General features: G+C 39.4%; 1 protein-coding gene and 1 pseudogene across 1 annotated transcript; both read right to left on the reverse strand.

Annotated features, from left to right (window-relative positions):
* Nucleotides 1-8,694: 8,694 nt before the first annotated feature.
* Nucleotides 8,695-9,633, reverse strand: LOC118623344 (taste receptor type 2 member 42-like). Its single transcript, XM_036250846.1, has one exon. The coding sequence runs from the start codon at nt 9,631-9,633 to the stop codon at nt 8,695-8,697; it is 939 nt and encodes a 312-aa protein (XP_036106739.1).
* Nucleotides 9,634-12,980: 3,347 nt separating this feature from the next.
* Nucleotides 12,981-13,896, reverse strand: LOC118623345 (annotated as a pseudogene).
* Between the last annotated feature and the right edge of the window lie 8,867 nt (nt 13,897-22,763).

The raw sequence follows: 22,763 nt of genomic DNA on the forward strand, positions 1-22,763 counted from the left end.
CTTGCTGTTTCAAAAAATTACAATAAAAGAGTGGCCTGAGGGAAAGATAGTTGGAATCACCGTGGCAGGCATAATAGCCTGATATGTCTGTTCCTTAGTGAAGATCCAACTTGCTGTTAGAGTAGAAATAAAGTAAATGATGAGGGGGAGGTGGAAGGTTGTCACCATTTTTATGGTCCTTCTGTGGGCTACTGTGCTAGAGTGTCTTGAGCCCGTCAGGTTGAGCTGCAAATTCTTGGTGTGTCTCAACAAGGACAGATAAAAAGAGCAAAGACATCAGCGACAGGAAAAAGGGATAACAGAAGTCAAATTAACAAGAAGACGTTTAAGACATAATTTTACTTCCATCTAAATGCAAGGTCATGTTTCTTTCAGGCACTCTTTAGATATTTATCCACAACTCACTAAGAGCATCCTGCATTAAGAGGCTAAGAGACAGTAAGAAGAAAGACCCCAGGAAAAGGATAAGAACCACTCTGTTGACTCTACTTCAGCCAGTTGAAAAAGGACTGGGAGAAATTGGCTACTTTAAGGAAGTAAAAAAAATGCTTAGGCAGGTGGCAAACCAGGTAGTTAAGTGATTAGTGCCCCAGGAATAGTAACTATTTTTGGTAGTTTACCAGTAGCATACAAATGTGGAGAAAGCCCCATTATATATGAATCCAATAGTATTAGCCCCAGTTGGAGGATTCTGGCCACAGCCAAGCTGGTGAGGATGAAGTCAGCTGAGGAAACCTTCCCAGTCTTGACCCATTCGATGCAGTTCACCAGTCCAATGAATCCATTTCCTAGCAATCCTAAGATGAGTTCTCCTGTGGCCACTACCAGAAAGGAGACCTTCATTCCAACTGACATCTGTATGAGAATGTTTCTAATGTGGTGCCTCACTGAAAGCTTATTCATGAAACAGTTGCAGAAGGACATCCACTTATGATGCTTTCTGTAAATATTTCCTTCATAATTCCAGAAAGGACAACAAATATTCTGCTTTGTGATATAGTTCTAGAGACCCTCACAAAAGAATAGTTCATTCTATTAGTATTGTAATTCCAGTGCTAAATCGGACAGTTCTGTTAAGATACACAACATTTCATGAATACCTATCACATTACTCACAGTCAGCTACTATATAATTTCCACAATAAATGCAAATGATGTCCACTTAGCTTGACATCAGCTGCAAATTACCATTTGTGCCCTGACTAAACTGGTGAAGTAAAGTATGTAAATGTGAGAGAAAAGTATGAAAATGTGAGAGAGAGTATATTCAACTAATTGTATTTTTATCTCCCTGAGCCATGCCTCTAAATGCAAATATTTTAAATTTTGAATATTAATTGCTAGGGAATAAACCTTTATTAAAATTCAGTCATCATTTGTTACTTACCAATAAGATCCTTCCTAATAGGAAGTACTTTTGTTGATGCAATTTAATTAATAGAAATAATTTATTGCAATTATTTCCAGTAGAAAGATCACACCCAAGGCCTAGAACACATGATTAAAAATAATGACTAAAAAATGTTGTAGAAGCTAAATCAGAGGTTATAAGCAAAGTATACTGGGACTATACACAAGGAATGCTACAATGCCTAGCCAACTATGGTTTTATGAGGATAGGAATATTTAGTGGGAACTTGAATTATTTAGAACTTACGAAGAAATACAGAAACAAATGCAAGGCTGATGTAAGGGCATCTCAAATTACCAGTGAGGTGGACAAGTATGGCCCCCTTCTAAACAGAGGAACTCCTGTTTTACAATCACTTATTGCCTTTTCAACTGAAATGTTACTAAGTGCCCTCCAACATCCATTTCTAAATGAAATGTTTTCATATTCTTTCTGGGCTATAGAGTAAGAATGTATTTTCAATTTTTATTAATTTATTTTTGTTACAGATGTTTCTCCTTTCCACTCCCCCCACCCCCCGACATTGTTGTCTATGTCCATTGGTTGCACTAGTAGCTACTTTTTCAGCTTCCATTACAGATAGTGTGGCAAAGTGACTGAATCTGATCAATGTTTTGTGAGTGAAGATTATAAGCACTATTTACAGGCCCACCCCCAAAATATCTCTTTCACATGCTCCTCCATACGTCTTTCTCCTGCTGTCAGGCACAGCGATGGCTTTGAGACATCCTTGGAAGCCACATGCTTACGAGGGCACACTTGTGATCAGCCTGACTCCCTGGATAACTGCAGAGAGAAGGCTCCTCAGATATGTCAGCACTGTTTACAATCAATACGAAATTTAGATTGTATATGAGTCTCTTTATGTTTTGGAGCTTGTTTGTGACAGCTGTTTATTTACCCAGTCGAAGGCAGTAGTTGGAACTGAGCATGTGCGGATTTATTAAGAGGCATTGGAATGGTGAATAAACAGAACTCGGAACTTTATGCCACCTACTGATTTTGTGATGGGTTTTGTTTTCATTGGTTTTCCAGACCTAATGTTATGTATTCATCCATTTACTTAGTCTTTACTATGTCATTTCAACCAATTATCCCATGGGCTGGCTATTATGTCCTGGGGAGTCAATAGGAAACAGGGTAGACATCATATTGCATTATAATGCTTATATTCTAATGGGGCAGACATATGATAAAAACAAATGAGTAAGTCAGATGTGGGAAAGGTTTATCTTAACATATAGAAAATATTAAATATTGTTAAATTTTCCTAGTGTTAAGAACTAATACAGACATGTAAATTAGGTTGTACAAGGTTATACATTTATTTCTTACCATAGAAATTGTTATCAATTATATTTTACACACTTTCTATTTCATTATTTTATACAAGATTTTAATAAAAACAGATCTTGAAGACATTTTTCATAATTATTACATAGACATTATAGATAAAAATTTTCAAATACATAGAAAGGTTATTGATTCATGTACCAGAGTTTTACACTATTCTTATGTTGAGTATATATTTAAGACAGGGAAGATTTGAATTTTTTGTTTAAAGTTTAAAGGTATTTTTAGGTAGCAAAATCAAGAAGATAAGCAATTCAGAGCCCAAACTTACTCTAGGTGTGAACTAAATAAATTGACATCAGTTTTCTTATTTTTCTTATTATTAATTAATTAATTTATTTTTATTACAGATGTTTCTCCTTTTTTCCCCACTGATTCCCCCTCCTTCCCCGCCCTGTCCCCAGCTTTGTTGTTCATGTTCATTGTTCATGTATACATGCATATAAGTTCTGTGGTTTATCTCTCCCCCACCACCCCTTCTTTTGGGGATTGTCAGTCTGTACCCACTTCCACATCTCTGGGACTACCCCATTCCTCAGACTGTTATGTTCATTATATTCCACAAATAAGTGAGATCATATGATACTTGTCTTTCTCTGTTTGGCTCGTTTTGCTTAGGATAATACTTTCCAGGTCCCTCCATGTCATCTCAAAGGATAAGAGATCTTTCTTTCTTACAGCTGCATAGTACTCCATTGTGCATATGTACCACCGATTTTTTATCCATTCGTCTAGGGATGGACATTTGGGCTGTTTCCAGATCTTAGCTATTGTAAATAGTGCTGCTACAAACATGAGGGTACATACATTCTTTCTGACTGGTGTTTCAGGCTTCATAGGGTATATTCCTAGAAGTGGGATCACTGGGTCAAATGGCAATACAATTTTTATTTTTTGGAGGTAACACCATATTGCTTTCCATAGTGGCTGCACCAGTCTGCATACCCACCAGCACTGTACTAGAGTCCCCTTTTCTCCACACCCTTGCCAGCACTTGTTGTGTGATGATTTGTTGATGACAGCCATTCTGACAGGTGTGAGGTGATACCTCATTGTTGTTTTAGTTAGTGATGTTGAGCATTTCTTCATATGTCTCTTAGCCATTTGCATGTCCTGTTTGGAGAGGTGTATATTTATTTCCTCTGCCCATTTTTTAATTGGATTCCTTGTCTTCCTTTTGTTGAGTTGTATGAGCACTCTATATATATTGGAAATTAACCCCTTATCTGATATATCATTGGCAATGATGCTCTCCCATACAGTGGGTTGCCTGTCCATTTTGATTATTGTATCTTTTGCTGTGCAGAAGCTTTTGAGTTTGATGTAGTCCCATGTGTTCATTTTCTCCTTTGTTTCTGTTGCCTTAGGTGATGTATCAGTGAAAATTCTGCTGCGTATGATGTCTGAAATTTTGTTGCCTACATTTTCTTCTAGAATTTTTATGGATTCATGGGTCACATTTAAGTGTTTTATCCATTTTAAGTTTATTTTTGTGTATGGTGTAAGTTGATGGTCTAGTTTCATTTTTTTGCATGTAGCTGTCCAGTTTTGCCAACACCATTTATTAAAGAGGCTGTCTTTACTCCACTGTATGCTCTTGCCACCTTTGTCAAATATTAATTAGGCATATTGCCTTGGGTCCATTTCTGGGTTCTCTATTCTGTTCCACTGGTCTATATGCCTGTTCTTGTACCAGTACCAGGCTGTTTTGATTACAGTCGTTTTGTAGTATAACCTGATATCTGGTATTGTGATCCCACCTACTTTGTCCTTCTTTTTCAAGATTGCTGTTGCTATTCAGTGTCTTTTTTGGTTCCATAAGAACTTTTGAAGTATACTTATTTATTGCCACGTGTGTTAAGTGTGGTTCTATTTTTCTTTCTATTTCTTCTACTACTTACAGCAGTCCTTTTAGCATATCTTGCAGTGCTGGTTTGGTGTTAATATATTCCCTTAGCCTTTTTTTTTTTTTTTTTGTCTGTGAAGCTCTTTATTTGACCTTCTATTTTGAATGATAGCCTTGCTGGATAGAGTAGTCTTGGATTCAGATGCTTGTTTTTCATGACCTTGATTACTTCATGCCATTCCTTTCTGGCCTGTAGTTCTTCTGTTGAGAAGTCAGCTGAGAGCCTTGTGGGGTTTCCTTTGTGGGTAACCTGTTGCTTATCTCTTGCTGCCTTTAGGATTCTCTGTCTTTCATTTTTGGCATTTTAATTACTATGTCTCTTGGTGTGGGCCTGTTTGGGTTCTTCTTACTTGGGGCTCTCTGTTCTTCTTGAACTTGAATGCCTTCTTCCTTCATCAAGTTAGGAAAGTTTTCTGTCACTATTTCTTCAAATATATTTTCTTTCTTTCTTTTTTTTTTTTATCCTCACCTGAGGACATTTTTCTATTTTTTGTTCAGATAAAGTGGGAGGGAGAGAGAGGAAGAGAGGGAGAGAGAGAAACATCGACGTGAAAGAGACACATCGAGTGGCTGCCACCCACACGACCAACCAGGGCCGGGGACAAACTGCAACCGAGGTACATGCCCCTAGCGGGAACCGAACCCGGGTCTCTCTGGACCGCAGGCCGATGCTCTAACCACTGAGCCAAACCAGCCAGGGCTCTTCAAATATATTTTCTAACCCTTGCCCATTTTCTTCCTCTTCAGGGACTCCTATGATGCGAATGGTATTATGTTTCCAGTTGTCCTGTAGTTCTCTTAAGCTGTCTTCCTGTTTTTTAATTGTTTTTTTCTTTTGGTTTTCTGATTGGTTGATTTTTTTCTGTGCTGTCTTCTAATTCACTTATCTGGCCTCAGCTTCCTCTACTCTGCTGTTAAGTCCTTCCAATGTGTTCTTAATTTCTGCTATGCCATTCTTCATTTCCACTTGGTTGGTTTTCAATGTTTCTATATCTTTACTCATGGTGCTGATGTCTTTACTCATGCTGTTGAGCTTCCTCAAGATCATGGCTCTGAACTCTACCTCTGATAATTTGCTTAGCTGCCTTTCATTGATCTCATCTTCAGTATAGGTCTCTTGTTCTTTCATTTGGCTTTTGTTTCTGTGTTTCACCATTTTGGCTATCACAGTGGGTTTGGAGCCTGCCAAATTTTTCCTGTGGATGTTGGTGTTCTGCTGTTTGTGGCTCCCTCTACTGGGTTTGGATGAGCCTGGGTGGTCCCATGTTAAACACCACTGTCAAGTATTACTTTCCTGGGAAGATTTGCAAGCCCAGGAAAGGTTCAGTTATCCTCTAGCTTTTTCCTGATGGCTAGTAGTCTCAGTTACTCAGTGCCTTGAAATGTAGCCTTGGTGTTCTGCATAAGAGAATTTCCAGAAAGTGAGATAGATGCTGGTATTAATGAGCCTCGATTTGCATTTCTTTGCCTCACCTGGGAAAGGCTGAATCTCTGAGAGGACAGCTGCTGCTTTTCCCCACAGCTCTAGGAAGGAGCACACTGGCCACTATCCTTTTTGGTTCCAACTCAGCAAAAACTCTGAGTGCCCTCCAAATCCCGGGTGTCCCCACAGAGTTCCAGCCCAGTCTGCCCTCCCTCTGCCGTAGCCCCCAGGTGAGTGGCTGTGGCTATTTTAGCGCTCTGTTCTGGCTCTGCACTGTGGAGTGGGCTTGCTCTTTATTCCCCAAGGGCCCCGTAACAGCTAAAACTGCTGCTGTCTGTGGGCTCCCAGCCTGCCACCCTCTTCTGTCTCTGAGAATCCTACCAGTGTCCCTGGTTATATGGTCCTGGCCTGCTGCTTTTCTGTCGCTTTTTTTTCCAGGGATTTGTCTTTATTTTAGTTGTAATTCCTGTTTGGTCCTAGGAGATTGTCTGCGTAGCTTCTATTCACTCTGCCTCCATTTTCATATCCTCTATGCCTATCTTGTGTGCAGCTGGATCACACAGGCTTTTCTAGTGCCCCCGCACCCTGCAGGTCCCGCAGCTAACTGGATCACACAGCCCTTTTGGGGACCTGGCTCTATGCCTATGTTATGGGCTGCTGGGTCGCAGAGGCCACTTGGTGCTTCAGCACCCCACAGGTCCCATGGGTAACTAGATCATGCAGTCCCTTCTGGGTTGCATAGTCCCCTCTGGTGCTTTAGCAGCCTACAGGTGCCTCAGCTAATTGGATGGCACAGTCCCTGCTGGCTCACACAGGCCTCTCTTGTGAATCAGCACCCCACAGGCCCCATGGGTAACTAGATTGCACAGTCCCTGCTGGGTCGCACAGGCCTCTCTAGTGTTTCAGCACTCTGAAGGTTCTGCCGGTAACTAGATTGCACAGTCCCTGCTGGGTTGCACAGGCCTCTCTGGTGCCCCCGCACCCTGCAGGTCCCACGGTGTGCAGCTGGATTGCACCAGTCTCTCTCAGGCTCTGGCTTCCCACTGCTCTTGTGAGCTACTGGACCGCACAGGCCTCTGTGGGGCCCAGGTCCCACTGCTGGTGTCTGGGAGTGCTGCTGCCCCGTGGGGCTCAACTCCTGCTCAGCTTTTGCTGTAGTTTTTGGGGATGGATCTCAGCTGCTGGCCTGTGCTTCTGTTGCCTGGGAATGGATATCTGCTCCCCAGCCTCTGTTGCTGGGGGTATATCTCAACTCTGAGGGATTGTTACTGTGGGGGATGTTGCTGGGCTCAGGGCTGTCTGCAGCTTCCACGACCAGCACCTTGGGAGCTCCACTACTGTGCACCAATCTGTGTTGACACAGGGTGTCCACTGGTCCGATGGTGCCAGGTGTGCTGGTGGGCTCAGGTTGCTGGGCCCTAGCTGCTCCCACTGCCTCCTCCCAAGGAAGACCCAGGATCTTCCAAAATGGTGGGACCTCCCTGTGGTGCAGGGAGAAGCACCCTGAAGGGCCACTTACCACGGTAGCCAGCTGCTCCCATCCCCAGGACAGGAACCTTCTGCTCCGTGTTTCTTCATTGCTTGGGTTTGGTCATCCACCTTCACGTCCACTCACACTTTCTCACACACTCACCATCCCTTTGGTCCTGCCTGCCACCAACATTTTTTTTTTATCCTCACCCGAGGACATTTTTTTCCATTTTTTGTTCAGATACAGTGGGAGAGAGAGAGGAGAGAGGAAGAGAGAGAAACATTGATGTGAAAGGGACACATCGAGTAGCTGCCACCCGCACAACAAACTGCAACAGAGATATGTGCCCTTAGCGGGAACCAAACCCAGGTCTATCTGGACTGCAGGCCGACACTCTAACTGCTGAGCCAAACGGGCCAGGGCTGCCTGCAGCCATCTTAACAAAAATTTCAATTCAGGTCTTAAGAACAGTAGTAATATGTACATTTTTGCATATGTATTCTGTTAAGCATGCACAAAAATTATCTAATAAAAAATATAGGAGTACCATTAAGGGGTCTAAGGATATGCATCTCAAATTAAAAACATAATGTCATACTCTTGCAAAAAGTTATTTTACCAATTCATAATCCAATAAATATATGAAAATTCCCATGGTTCAGATTCCTTCTAACATTAGAAGTATCAACCTAATATTAGCAATTTTATAATGATATAACTTAGAATTTTACTTAACACTTAACAATTCTTTTTCTATTCAAAATTATCATCAGTTAGAAACTTTTGCAATACTTTCTTCCTAACAGTGACAACAATTTTATGTACATTTATTTTATTACACTTTATATTTTTATACACTTATCAGAATTTCATTATACAGTTTTATAACCATTCTTCTTCATGTCTCAAATACTCTCTTGTTACCATAAAATGTAACAGAGATAACAGAGATACTTTTCTAACCAAATATTTTGTCATGTCACTTTGAGAAAATATAATGACCTAAAAGCATGTCGTAAGGAAATTTTAGTGCTATTTAACAAAACCTGAAAGGACCTGATGAACAAAGGCTGAAGGTTTTCTATTAAAGTATTTTCCTATAGAATACAGCAGGTTACTTCAAGTTCTGTCTATAAAGTGAAAGGTTTTGATTTTCTCAAGGAATTTAAGTGCCACAGTAAGTTCAAAGCGATCTGTCTTAGCTTGCTGTTTCCCAAAATTATAATAAAAGAGTGGCCTGAGGGAAAGATGGTTGAAATCACCAAGACAGGCATATTGGCCTGATATGTCTGTATCTTAGTGAAGATCCAACTTCCTGTTAGAATAGAAATAAAATAAATGATGAAGAGGACGATAAATGTTGTCACCATTCTTATGGCCCTTCTATGGGCTACTGTGCTAGAGTCTCTTGAGTCTTTCAGGTTGAGGTGTAAATTCTTGCTGTGTCTCACCAAGGATAGATATAAAAGGAGCAAAGAGATCAGGGACAGGAAAAAGGGGATAACATAGGTCAAACTAACAATAAAAAGACCTTTAAGATAGGAAATTTTACTTCCATCGAAAAGTGAAGTCATGTTTCTCTCAGGTACGCTATAGACATTTATCCACAACTCACTAAGACCATCCTGCACTAAGAGGTTAAGAGACAATGAGGAGAAAGACCCCATGAAAATCACAAGAACCACTCTGTCGACTCTCCACTTCAGCCAGTTGAAAAAGGACTGGGAGAAATTGGCTATCTTAAGGAAGTAAAAAATACTTAGGCAGGTGGCAAACCAGGTAGTTAAGTGATTAGTTAGTACCCAAAGAATCGTAACCACTTTTAGTAGTTTACTCGTAGCAAGCAGATGTGGACAGAACACCATTATGTATGAATCGAACAGTATTACCCCCAGATGGATGATTCTTGCCACAGCCAAGCTGGTGAGGATGAAGTCAGCTGAGGAAACCTTCCCAGTCTTGACCCATTCGATGCAGTTCACCAGTCCAATGAATCCATTTCCTAGCAATCCTAAGATGAGTATTCCTGTTTCCACTACCAGAAAGGAGACCTTCATTCCAACTGACATCTGTATGAGAATGTTTCTAATGTGATGCCTCACTGAAACCTTATTAGTGAAACAGTTGCAGATGAACATCCATTTATGATGCTTTCTGTAATTATTTTCTTCAACAAAAATTCTGCTTTTTGATATACTTCCAGAGACCTTCACAAAAGATAGTTCATTCTATTTGTATTGCATTTCCAGAGCTAAACTGAACAGTTCTGTTAAGGCACACAAGATTTCATGAATACCTATCACATTACTTCCAGTCAGCTACTATATAATTTCCACAATAAACGCAAATGATGTCCACTTAGCTTGACACCAGCTGCAAATTACCATCTGTGCCACTGGCTAAATCAGTGAAATAATATATATAATCATGCAAATATGAGTGAGATTATTTTCAACCTGTTTCTATTTTTATAACCCTGAGCCATGCACCTAAATGCAAATATCTTAAATTTTCAATAGTAATTGCTAGGAAAAAAACTTTATGTAATTCAGTCATTTGTTACTTATCAATGAGATCCTTCTACATATCAAGTACTCTAGTTCATGCAATTTAATTAACAGTAATCATTTACTGCAGATATTTTTAGTTCAAAAAACACCCCCAAGTACTAGAACAAATAATAACTAAAAATAATTAATAAAAGATATTGGAGGCCTGGCTGGTGTAGCTCAGTGGTTGAGCATCAACCCATGCACCAAGAGGTTGCCAGTTCGATTCCCAGTCAGGGCACATGCCCAGGTTGTGGGCCTTATCCCCAGTGGGGGGCATGCAGGAGGTGGCCAATCGATGTTCTCTCTCATTGATGTTTCTATCTCTCTCTCCCTCTCCATTCCTCTCTCTCTCTCAAATCAATAAAGGAAGAAAAAAATATTTCAAAAAAAGATATCGAAGAAGCTAAATCAGATGTTATAAGCAAAGAATATTGGGAATATATTTGTAGAGGAAGCTACAAAAGCTTCAATGTAGAATTCATGATGGTTTTATGAGGACAGTACTATTAAGTGGGAAGTTGAATTATTTAGAACTTATAAAGAAACACAGAAACAAATTTAAGGCTGATGCAAGGGCATGTCAAATTACCAGTAACATGGATAGTACAGCACCCTTCTAAAAAGAAAAACTCCTGTTTTACAATCACTTACTGGCTTTCAACTCAAATGTTACTAAGTTCCCTCCAAAATCTATTTCTAAATTAAATGTTTTCATCTTCTTTCTGGGCTATAGAGTGACTATTTTTTCACCCTCCCTCACAGTTGGTGTTGAAATGTGACTGATTCTGATCAATGTCTTGTGAGTGAAAATCATGTGCACCATTTGTGGGCTGTCTCCACAATATCTCCTCACATGCTCCTCCATACGCCTTTCTTCTCCCGTTTTCTGGAATGGCAGTGGCTTCCAGGCAACCTTGGAAGCCACTTGCTTCCGACAGCATACTTGTGATCAGCCTGACTCCCTGCATAACTGCAGAGAAGGCTCCCCAGTCACATGAGCACTGTTTAAAAAGCAATATGAAATTTAGGTTATGTATGAGTTGCTTTATGTTTTGGAGTCCATTTATGACAGCCTCAGGCCATAATTGAAACTGAGCATGTGAGGATTTAGAGGCTTTTGTATGGTGAAAAAACAGAGCCTAGAACTCTATGCCACCTGTTGGTTTTGTGATGGGTTTGTTTTTATTAGTTCTTCAGACCTAATGTCATTTATTCATCTATTTATTTAGTATGTCATATTGACCAACTATCTCATAGCTGGTTTTATGTCTTGGGGAATCAGCAGGAAACAGGACAGACATCATCCTGTAATGCTTATATTCTAATGGGGCAGACAGATAATAAAAACAGATGACAAATCAGATGTGGAAAAGGTTTGCCTTAATATATAGATAATTTTATTAAAATTTTATCATCCTAAGATCTAATATAGACACGTACATTCAGTAGTTGAACAAGATTATATATTTCTTTTTATGATAGAAATTGCTACCAAATTTATTTCAACAGATTTTCTATTTTATCATTTTCCAGAAGAGTATAATAAAAACAGATCTTGAAGACATTTTTTATAATTATCACTTAGACTTTTTAGATAACAATTTTCATATACATAGAAAGGTCATTGACTTATGTACCACTATTTTACACTATTCTTTTTTTTTTTGTACGTGCCCCTAGCGGGAACCGAACCTTGGACTCTAGTCCGCAGGTGATGCTCCAACCGCTGAGCCAAACTGGCCAGGGCTTTTAAACTATTCTTATGTTGAGCATATATTTAAGATAGAGAGGATTTGACTCTTTTAGTCTGAAATTTAACAGAAATTTTTAGGTAGCAAGATGGAGATGATTTCCAATTCAGAGCCCTAAACATGCTGTTAAAGTGAACTAAATAAATTGACATCGGTTTTCAACTTTAGAAAACATCTTCTGAATTCAGAAACTGTAAGAAATGACTTTCCTAAGTGCATATGGAACCACAGAAACAATAAAAATCTCATGATCATTTTGCTTTCTTCTTCATCACTATTGTAGAACTTGATTATATTCTAAGCTTTCATCTACTTGTTTTTGGTTTTTTTTTATCCTCACTCGAGGACATTTTTCCATTTTTTGTTCAGGTAGAGTGGGAGGGAGAGAGAGGAACAGAGAGAGAGAGAGAAACATCGATGCGAAAGGAACACATTGAGTGGCTGCCACCCGCACAACCGACCAGGGCCGGGGACAAACTGCAACCGAGGTACGTGCCCTGAGCGGGAACCGAACCCGGGCCTCTCAGGACCGCAGGCCGACGCTCTAACCGCTGAACCAAACCGGCCAGGACCATCTACTTGTTTTAAATCTAATAATCTTTAGTCTGTTTACTGTACATGTATTTAAAACATACTTAAATATGTTTGTCACTCTTTAATTTCATTAGCTGCAGCTTTTATTAACAACAGTTCTGAGTGCTCTCTATAAACCATGAAGTAAGAATTCATGATGGAATAGTATCTATCCCAAACATACGACCTCAGTGTGTGATTTAAAATCCAAAATTCTCACCATCCAGAATATTGGATGTACAATAAAATAATATAAATACACTGCGGTACATGTGGATGGCACTCATTACAATGGAAAATAGCAATGATTTCCTGAGATGAGTTGTTAGTCCTTAAAAATGCATAAATATAGATCATTAGTTCTTGACTTTCGGGATAATAATGTACAGAATGTATGTGAGATACTCATGGCATCATAATCCTGAGGAAGTTCTTACACTATTTTGTAAAATTAGATGCATGCCTGAGAAATGTAGTAGGAAGGACAGAACATTTCATCACTATTAGTTTGTTTTCTGCCGAAAGACACATGATGTTCACTTATTTCCTTCTTTTCATCCAGCACCTCAGCTGCCACAGAAATGACAGAGAGTCTAGTTTCTGCTTCTTGTTCCCCCAAATCAGGATCAGTGAATGGCCTGAAGGATACAAGATGCCAAGAACCTGGAAAAGCATGAGAACTGAATTGTTTGGCAGAGTAATAGAACTTCAAACTGATCATTTGAACCAGGACGTGAATGACAAATAGGAAGAGAAAGGAGATCACAGTTTGCATGGCTCTTACATGGACCTTGGAGCTGGGATCTTGGGACCCTTTCCCACTGATCTGCATCTTTTTGAGATGTTTCCACAGGGAGAAGGTTAACAGCAGAAAAGCTGTCAAGGACATAGTAAATGGTATGAAGTATACAAACGTGAATACAGTCACATGTGCAAGGTGTACAATGTTCCTCAAGTTGGTTACCCAAGTGGCGTTTCCTTCATATTCATTCATCTTCATTTTTTCATCTGTGCTTACCAAAGCAAGACGACAAATTAAGAAGGCCAATGACCACCACAGCATCATGACAACCACTCTTTTAGCTTTCCGTTTTAGGTGAAGGAAAGAAAAGCAGGAGAAATTAGCTATCTTGAGCAAATGAAATATGCTGAGGCTAGTAGCAAGCCAGAGGCTAAAATGGTTGCTTACTACCCAGGCAATATGAACAATAACTCTTAATTCTGAATTACAGAAAGCTGGATCAAGCACAGTTTCATACCAATTGAATACTGTTACCCACAGCAAAATAATTCTGGAGACCGCCAGAGCAGTGAGAATTCGATCAGTGCAGGACAGCTTTTGTCTCTTGACCCAGTCAGTGCAGTTCACCAGTGCTATGAAGCTGTTGGAAAAATATCCTAGAACAAATTGCACTATTTCAAGGAAGGAAAGAATGCTTGGTAATAACTTTATCATGTCTAGGAAAAACAGGCCAAGTCTAGTATCACTGGTCGTGATTCCTTTACTATACTGACTTTAAGTTCTATTTGCAGCTGATCTTGAATGTGTATTAAATTCTTCTTTCTTTAAATTCTATGACCAATAACATGCAGGAAAGCACCAGGATATGCTAATGAAATAGCTCACTGCTTTTGTTATGACACACCTTGTTATTTCCCCAAACTGCTCAAATTAACTCCTATTCAAATATCGTATGTCCCTGCTGTAGGCTGGAATATTTTATAATTGATGTTGTTGTAAAGCTGATGCTCATTTGTTAAAATACAAATATTGACATATTCTTTTTGTTTTGAAATTGTCTTTGTTTCATCTCTCAATAATTTGTGTTCATCAACTGTGTAATTAGTAAAATTTTAAAACCCAATACATTGATTATGCAGTGAATGCTAAATTGTTCAGTGAAGCTTGGCCACAGATAGGGTCATCATAACTATAGATTTTCTAAAACTTTATTGAATTTATTTGGGTGACATGGGTTAATAAAATTATATAGGCTTCAAGTATACAATTCTATAATATATCATCTGTATACGGTATTGTGTGTTCAGCACCCAAAGTCAAGTCTCTTCCCATCACTATTTATCATACCTTTGGGATTTTTGTTTAATGTCATATTTATGTAGAAAAAATTCAATCTTTCCCTATTAAGGCATCAAGGTTTTTTTGAGTACCCCAGAAAGGCCAACACTCACTAGGGCTGGTTGCTTATAATTAACATTCAAGTATACTCTTATTGTTTAAAAACTCTTAAGCGTATAAGCAAGACACACACACACACACACACACACACACACATCTCATGTAAGAAAAAAATTATTGTCTCATGGTTTTCAAAATGTTAAAATAAATCTCAGTGAGATCATATAGGTTTAAATCCATCTTTTATGGCATTGAGGCTTTTTAGTCCTTTATTAATAGATATCAAACATCTCTCACATGTTGGGGCTTTGATAAATTCTCTCTTTTAGGTCTACTTAATATTTATTATTAATTATTTATTTAAAATGTTTATACATTTTATAAATATTCCTTGGAAACTTCAAAAAAACATGTGGTTTCCATTGGAGAGTCTAGACTTCTCTGTATATAAAAATACAGTTTTACTTTCTGTGTTTAATTCATTTCTGACTACTTAATATTGGAAGATTAATAAAAGTTAAAATCAGACTCTAACATTAGATTTTATTGTTTCAGTTTTTATATTATAATTGCTTTTAGAGGATAATCTTAGATCTTGACTGCCATAAGGGATAACTAGAGTCTCTGCTTTGCCTACCTCTGACCTTGGACTCTCTTTGAAAACTGCCACAGTGTAATCATCAGTAAAAAATCAGGTCACCATGACAAGCTTTTTGAGTGGTTTTTGTGAGGAGTAAGTATACGATTTGTGTAGAGTGTTTACAATTGTGCCTGTCTAATACAGACACTAAGCATCAAGAATTAGTATTCATTTGATCTTTTATTATTTGATACTTCAAAGTTAACCTGGGAGAACTTCTGCTCATGAGTACATGTGGCAGTAGAAAACAGCAACATTTCTTCCTACAACAATGAAGAAAAGGGATATAAATTGTCAAAATTTTAATTTCAGTGCATCACAAAGATACTTAAGGAGAATCAGTGAAATAAAATCCAGGTAAGAGTGGAGTCTTTACATGAACAGATGTTGTATATATTCAATGGAATCACTATGAAGTCCCAGAAGGCTCTTTTGCAGAAAGTGAAAGCTATCCCTAAAATGTTTATTGACATATAAAGCACTAACAGTAATCAAAAGAAATTTTTTAAAGAACAAAGTTGGAGGATCACAGTTTCTCATTTCAACTTGCTACAAAGCTGTTAAGATAGTGTACAACTTGAATAACAGAAGATATCTATCAATAAAACACAGTTGAAATTCATATATTAACATTCACCACCATGGTCAGATGATTATTTATTTATTTATTTATTTATTTATTTATTTATTTATTTATTTTTTAATCTTTATTGTTGAATGTTTACAGATGTTCCTCATTTTTCCCCCATTGACCCCCTCCTCCCCACTCCAGCCCTCTCCTGCCTTTTCCCACATTGTTGTCTGTGTCCATTGGTTACGCATATAAGTTCTTTGGTTTATTTCTTCCCACCTCCCAACCCCTTTCCCTTTGAGGTTTGTGAGTCTAGCAATGAATTTGTACTTCTTAATCCCTTCACCTTTTTTACCCATTCCCCCAACCTCCCTCCCATCTGGCAACAAAATGTTCTCTGTATCTATGAGAATGTTTCTGTTCTTCCTGTTCATTTTGTTTGTAGATTCCACTGTTGATAGACATGTATTCATTGCCATTTTGTTTGTTCATATATTTTATCTTTTTCTTCAAAAAGACCCTTCATCATTTCATATAATAATGGTTTAGTGGTGATGAACTCCTTTACTTTTTCTTGTCTGGGAAACTCTTTATATGGCCATCAATTCTAAATGACAGCTTTGCAGGACAGAGTAATCTTGGTTGTAGGTTCTTGCTTTTCATCACTGTATTTCTTGCCACTCCTTTCTGGCCTGCAGTTTCTTTTGAGAAATCAGCTGACAGCCTTATGGGAACTCCCTTCTAGGTAACTAACTGCTTTTCTCTTGCTGCTTTTAAGATTCTCTTTTTGTCTTGAACCTTTTGCATTTTGATGATGATGTGTCTTGGTGTGGGCCTCTTGGGGTTCATCTTGTTTGGGACTCTCTGTGCTTCCTGGACTTGTATGTCTGTTTCCTTCACCAAGTTAGGAAAGTGTTCTGCCATTATTGTTTCCAACAGGTTTTCAATTTTTTGTTCTCTCTCTTCTCCTTCTGGCACCAGAAAGATGTAAATGTTGGCACGCTTGAAGTTGTCCCAGAGGCTCCTTACACTATCCTCATTTTTTGGATTCTTTTTTCTTTTTGCTGTTCTGATTGGGCGTTTTTGCTTCCTTATATTCCAAATCGATGGTTTGCTTCTTGGATTTACATACTCTACTATTGAATCTGTGTAAATTATTCTTTATTTCAGTTAATGCCTCCTTCATTTCTGATTGTGCATCCATCATTTCTGACTGGTCCTTTTTTATGCTCTTGAGGCCCTCACTAAGTTCATTGAGCATCTTTATAAGCAGTATTTTAAACTCAGCATCTGTTAGGTTGCTTATCTCAATTTCACTTAGTTCTTTTTCTGGGGTTTTGTTCTGTTCTTTCATTTGGGACCTGTTTCTTTGTCTCCTCATTTTGGCTGCCTCTCTGTGTTTGTTTCTGTGTATTACTTGACAAGAGGTATGGAGCTATCTGAGACCAGATGCTGCTTGTTTGAAAGAATTAAGGAAAACCTGAAGCAGGATCCAAGATAGGCCAATCCTATGGTTAAGCAACTGGCAACAGCTTGGGTGGGCTTGAAAGTGGGATGGGGTGGGGCCTCTGGGAATCACCAGGGCGGGGCTACCAGTGTGAGCCAGGTTGCTGGAGTCCCACATATGGCGACTGTCTGCCACCCCAGGGAAGGGCTCACCAAAGGAACAAAGGCCTCTGACAGCACATTTGTCCCAGAGAAAGCCCCCTTTTCAGCCCTCGCTCCAGTGCCAAACAGCTCAGTTCTTCCCTGTATGTCTCTGGTGCCCCTGGAGCTACCTCCCCTCCGAGCTTAAAGGGAGTGAGTCCGGTAAGTCCGTGCGTGGGCCCTTTGTGAGGAGCTGCCTGGGGCTCCAGCCACCTCAGCCTTCCTGAGCCTCAGTTCCTGCTGGTTTTTCCAGCCAAAAGTTATGGGAACTTCTCTTCCTGGCACTAGAACCCTGTGCAGGGTGCCTGGTGTGGGACGGGGACTCATCCGTCCTCAGGGAGGACCTTCCCAGCCGAGGTATCCTCCTGATTTTTATCTGCCACATGTGGGTGTGGGACCAGCCTGTCTGCCTCTGCCCTTCCTACCAGTCTCGATGTGGCTGCTTCTTTAATTCCGTAGTTGTAGGACTTCCGTTCAGCTCGATTTCAGGCAGTTTTGAATGATGGTTGTTCCGTAGTTTAGTTGTAATTTTGATGTGGTTGTGAGAGGATGTGTTACCGTGTTTACCTACCTGCCATCTTGACCAAAAGTCCTCAGATGATTTTTTAAGCCATTGTTTTATTATTTCAGTTAGAATTGACGTACATTATTATATTAGTTTCAGATGTACACCGCAGTGTTTAGATATTACATAAGTTACTAAATGGTTATCCTGATCAATCTCCCACCTATCTTAAAACATACTCAGTTATTAGAATATTATGAACTATATTTCCTAAGCTATAATTTACATCTCCATGACTATTCTGTAATAATCCATTTGTACTTCTTAATCCATTTGCATTTTCACTCATCACCCCATTCCTACTTCCTTCTGGCAACCATCAAAATGTACTCTCTATCTATGAGTCATTTCTGTTCTACTTGTTTGATTGTTTTCAGCTTTCAATTATTGATATACATGTAATTATTGCCATTTTATTTTTCTTACTTTTCATCTTTTTCTTAAAGAAGACCCTTTAACATTTCATGTAATACTGTTTTGGTGGTGAAGAACTCTTCTAGCATTTTCTTGTCTGGGAAGCTCTTTGTCTCCTCAAGAATACTTTTGCTGGGTAGAATATTCTTGGTTGCAGGTCATTGCTTTCCATCACTTTCTATATGTCTTGCCTTCTGGCCTACATAGTTTCTTTTGAGAAATCAGCTGACAGTCTTATGTGTTCTCTCTTGTAGGTAACTAAATGTTTTCCTCTTGCCGTTTTTAAGATTCTCTCTTTGTATTTAATCTATTGCATTTAATTATGTTGTGCCTTGGTGTGGTTCTCTTTGAGTTCATCAGTTTGATGCTCTCAGAGCTTCCTGGACTTGTATATCTATTTCCTTCACCAGGTTATGGAATATTTTTGTCATTATTTTTTCAAATAGGTTTTCCATTTCTTGCTATCTCTTGTTTCTTTCCAGCACTGTGATGTGAATGCTGGTATGCTTGAAGTTGTCCCAGAGACTTCTTATACTATCCTCATTTTTTAAAATTATTTTTTGCTTCTGCTATTCTGACTGGGTGTATTTTGCTTCTTTATATCCCAGATCATTGATTTGATATTTGGCTTCCTGTACTCTACTGTTGATTCCCTGTAATGTATTCATTTCAGTTAATGTATCTTTCTGACTGGTTCATTTTATGTTTCTATTTCCATTTTTATATTGCCTATTTCTTTTTTGAAGTTTTTACGAAGTCTATTCTTCCCCTAAGTTTATTGAGCATCCTTATAATCAGCGTTTTAAAATCTGCATGTGGTAGATTGCTTATCTCCACTTTATTTAGATCTCTTTCTGGAGTTTTGTTCAGTTCTTTCTTCTGGGACATGTTTCTTTGTCTCCTTATATTGGCTGCCTCCCAGAGTTTGTTTCTATGTATTAGGTCAAGCTTCTATATCTCCCAGGCTTGGTAGAGTGGCCTTATGTAATGAGTGTCCTATAGGGTCTAGTGGCACAATCTCCCTTATTACCCAATATGGGCATTCCAGTGCATTCTTCATGTACTGTGTACACCTTCTTACTGTAGTTGAGCCTTGATTGCTATTGGCATGTCAGTAGGAGGGATTTACCCACAGGTCAGTCAGCAGCAAGACTGGCTGTGACCACAGACCACTGTACAGTGGTCCACCCCAAGAGCAGGACTTATTTCAGTGGGGCACGAATATGCTGAGTCCACCCCTTCAGTGTGTTACTTGTGGACATAGTTGTGTTGTAGTGCTTCAATGTGGTCTGAAGTTGTCCATCTGGTGCTCTGAATCTGGGGCCTCTCAGGAGATTCAGGACAAAGTCAGCTGCCACCAGTGTACTGCCTGGGCCTACCTGGCATGAGCTACAAAGTGGCCTGCAACTGGCTGCTAGCTGTGCTTGGCTTGGAGGTGCCCAGGAAAGGCCAACCTATGACCCAAGTCCAGCTGCTCCTAATGCCAGGCCTGGAGCCATTGAACAAAAGGTATGATGCACTCTGAGGACACATGCTACTTATTTGAGAGATTTTTTAAAAATCTGTAGCATGAGCTGAAACAGGGCATTTGTATGAAAAAGCCACTAAAAACAGTTTGGGTGGGTACAAAAGTTGGGTGCTAAGAGGCCTCACAAAATCACCAGGGAGGGGCAAATAATATGAGCCAACTTGATGGAGACTCAGATATGGTCCCCGCCTGCAGGCTCTCTGTGGGGATAGCTCATCAAAAGGACAGTGGACTCTGCCAGCACTTCTGTCTAGGAGAAAGCTGCCTCCCCAGCTCTTGCCCTGATGATGGACAAGTCAGTTCCTCCCTAGATGTCTCTAGTGCCCTTCAAGCTGCTGCCTCAGCACTGCATCTCAGAGGGAGTGACTCTGAGTAAGTTCAAGTGCAAGCCCTTTGAAAGAAACTGCCTGTGTCCTCAGCAGATCTCTGTCTACCTCAGCCTAAATCCCCCTGGTTTTTACAGCTAGAAGTTATGGGTGAGGGTCTTGAATTGGGGTTGAGACCCCTCCCTCCTCAGGGAGGACCTACGCAGCCAAGATATCCCTCCTGATTTTTATCCACCACACGTGGGTGTGGGCTCAGCATATTCCGTTTCTCTGTCTCTCTTCCTTGTCTCAATGTGGATTATTATTTAATTCCCTATTTGTTAGGCTTCCATTCAGCCAGATTTCAGGTGGTTCTGAATAATGGTTGTTCTTTAGTTTAGTTGGTGTGGTTGTGTGAGATTGCGAGTACCTGCATTTACCTACTCCAGCATTTAAGAGCATATATATATACATACACACATACACACACACACACACATTTATCTTCAGATAGAGCAGGAGGGAGAAAAGGAGAAAGAGAGAGAGAGAGAAACATCAATGTAAGAGAGAAATATTGATTGGTTGCCACCCACAGGACCCCAACCGGGGCCAGGGACAAACTTCAACCAAGGTACATGCCCTTAGAGGGAACTGAACCCAGGACTCTCTGGTCCATGGGCCAAAGCTCTAACTGCTGAGCCAACCCTGCCAGGGCTCAGATATTCTTTAAAAAGTACTATGTCGAGCCCTGGCAGTGTTGGCTCAGCAGTTGGAACGTCGGCCTGAGGTCCAGAGAGACCCAGGTTCGGTTCCCACTGGAGGCACGTGCCTCAGTTGCAGTTTGTCCTTGGCCCTGGTTTGGTTGTGCTGGTGGCGACCACTCGATGTATCCCTTTCGCACTGATGTTTCTCTCTCTCTCTTCCTCCCACTCTATCTGAACAAGGAATGGAAAAATATCCTCGGGTGAGGATAAAAAAAAAAAAAAGTAGTATGTTGAGCCCTCACAGGTTTGGCTCAGCGGAAGAGCAACGGCCCACAAACCAATGAGTCATGGGTTCAATTCCAGCTAAGGACACGTACCTCAGTTATGGTTCTTCACCAGTACTGGTCAGGGTCATGTGGGAGGTAACCAGTCAATGTGTCCCTCTCACATTGTTGTTTCTCTCTCTCTCCCTTTCTCTCCCTCTCTCTCACTTCCATTCTATCTGAATATAAATAGAAAAATATCCTCAGGTGAGGATTTTTTAAAAAGTACTATGTCGATTCAGTTGGGAACTCATCTTTTTTTTTTTTCAACAATTGATGCTGGCAAAATTACATATCCATATGTATAAAATGAATTTAGCTAGTAATTTTCTACCATATGCAAAAATTAACTTAAAATTGATCATAGACCTTAACAGAAGAGCTGAACCAATAAAACTTTTAGGAAAAAAAATAGGAAAAATGTTTGGTAAACTGGTTAGGTGATTTTTTAGCAACAACACCAAAAGCATGATGCATTAAATTTAAAAATTAATAAACTAAACTACATAAAAATAAAAAAAAATTTCTCTGTGATATAAATACCTGATTTCAAGAATGTATAGCTACAGTAATTAGGTCAATGTGAAACTGTTGTTTACTTACACAAATAGATCAATGGACAGGCAAGAATGTCTAGTAATAGACCCACAAATGTATGGTCATTTCATTTTTAACAAAGAAAGTAAAACAATTCAACATGAAATAAAATTCTTCAATAAATGTTGCTGGGAAAGTGAATAACAATATGGAAAAATAAACTTCCATCTTTATTTTACACCATACAATAAAATTACTTTGAGGTGATCATAAACCTAAATATACAAGATAATATAATAAAGCTCCTAGAAAAGAATGTATAATATTTTGTGACCTGGGATAGGCAGATTTCTTACCTAGAACATACACACACGAACACACACACACTAAACAAAAAGAAAAGAGAAAAAAAAAAAACTGACCAACAAAATAGATCTAGAGGCATGGAAATAAGGAACAGACTGACAAACCTCAGAGGAAAGGGAGGCAGGTGGGAGGGAAGAGATAAAACAAATAACTTATTTGCATATATACAAAACCAGTGGGCACAGACAATAGTGTGGGGGAGGCAGGATGGGGGGCGGGAGCTGGGGGGAGGGGGTCTTGTGGTTAAAAATCTTTTCAAGAGTATATAAATTGTTTTTTAAAGTAATAAATTAGATTTCATGAAAACACACCACGATGAAAATTAAAACCTTTGCCTTAGAAATGAGAGTTTTATATACAGATGTATATAATTTAGGATTACACTATGAGGCAATTTCAATTCTCTCAAAAGTCAGCCCAGCCCTCAGAGTTCGGCAGATGTAAAACCACTGGTGAGACCCACAAACAACAGTGTGACTACTACAGAGGAATCTTTTCATGAACATGTACATGACCAAGCTGGTTCTGGGTTCAAATTGTGCCAATATACTATTCCTCATTAGTGGCAGCTGTGGTTTATGGG

Source organism: Molossus molossus, unplaced genomic scaffold (assembly GCF_014108415.1).
Source record: "Molossus molossus isolate mMolMol1 unplaced genomic scaffold, mMolMol1.p scaffold_m16_p_10, whole genome shotgun sequence".
Classification (NCBI taxonomy): domain Eukaryota; kingdom Metazoa; phylum Chordata; class Mammalia; order Chiroptera; family Molossidae; genus Molossus; species Molossus molossus.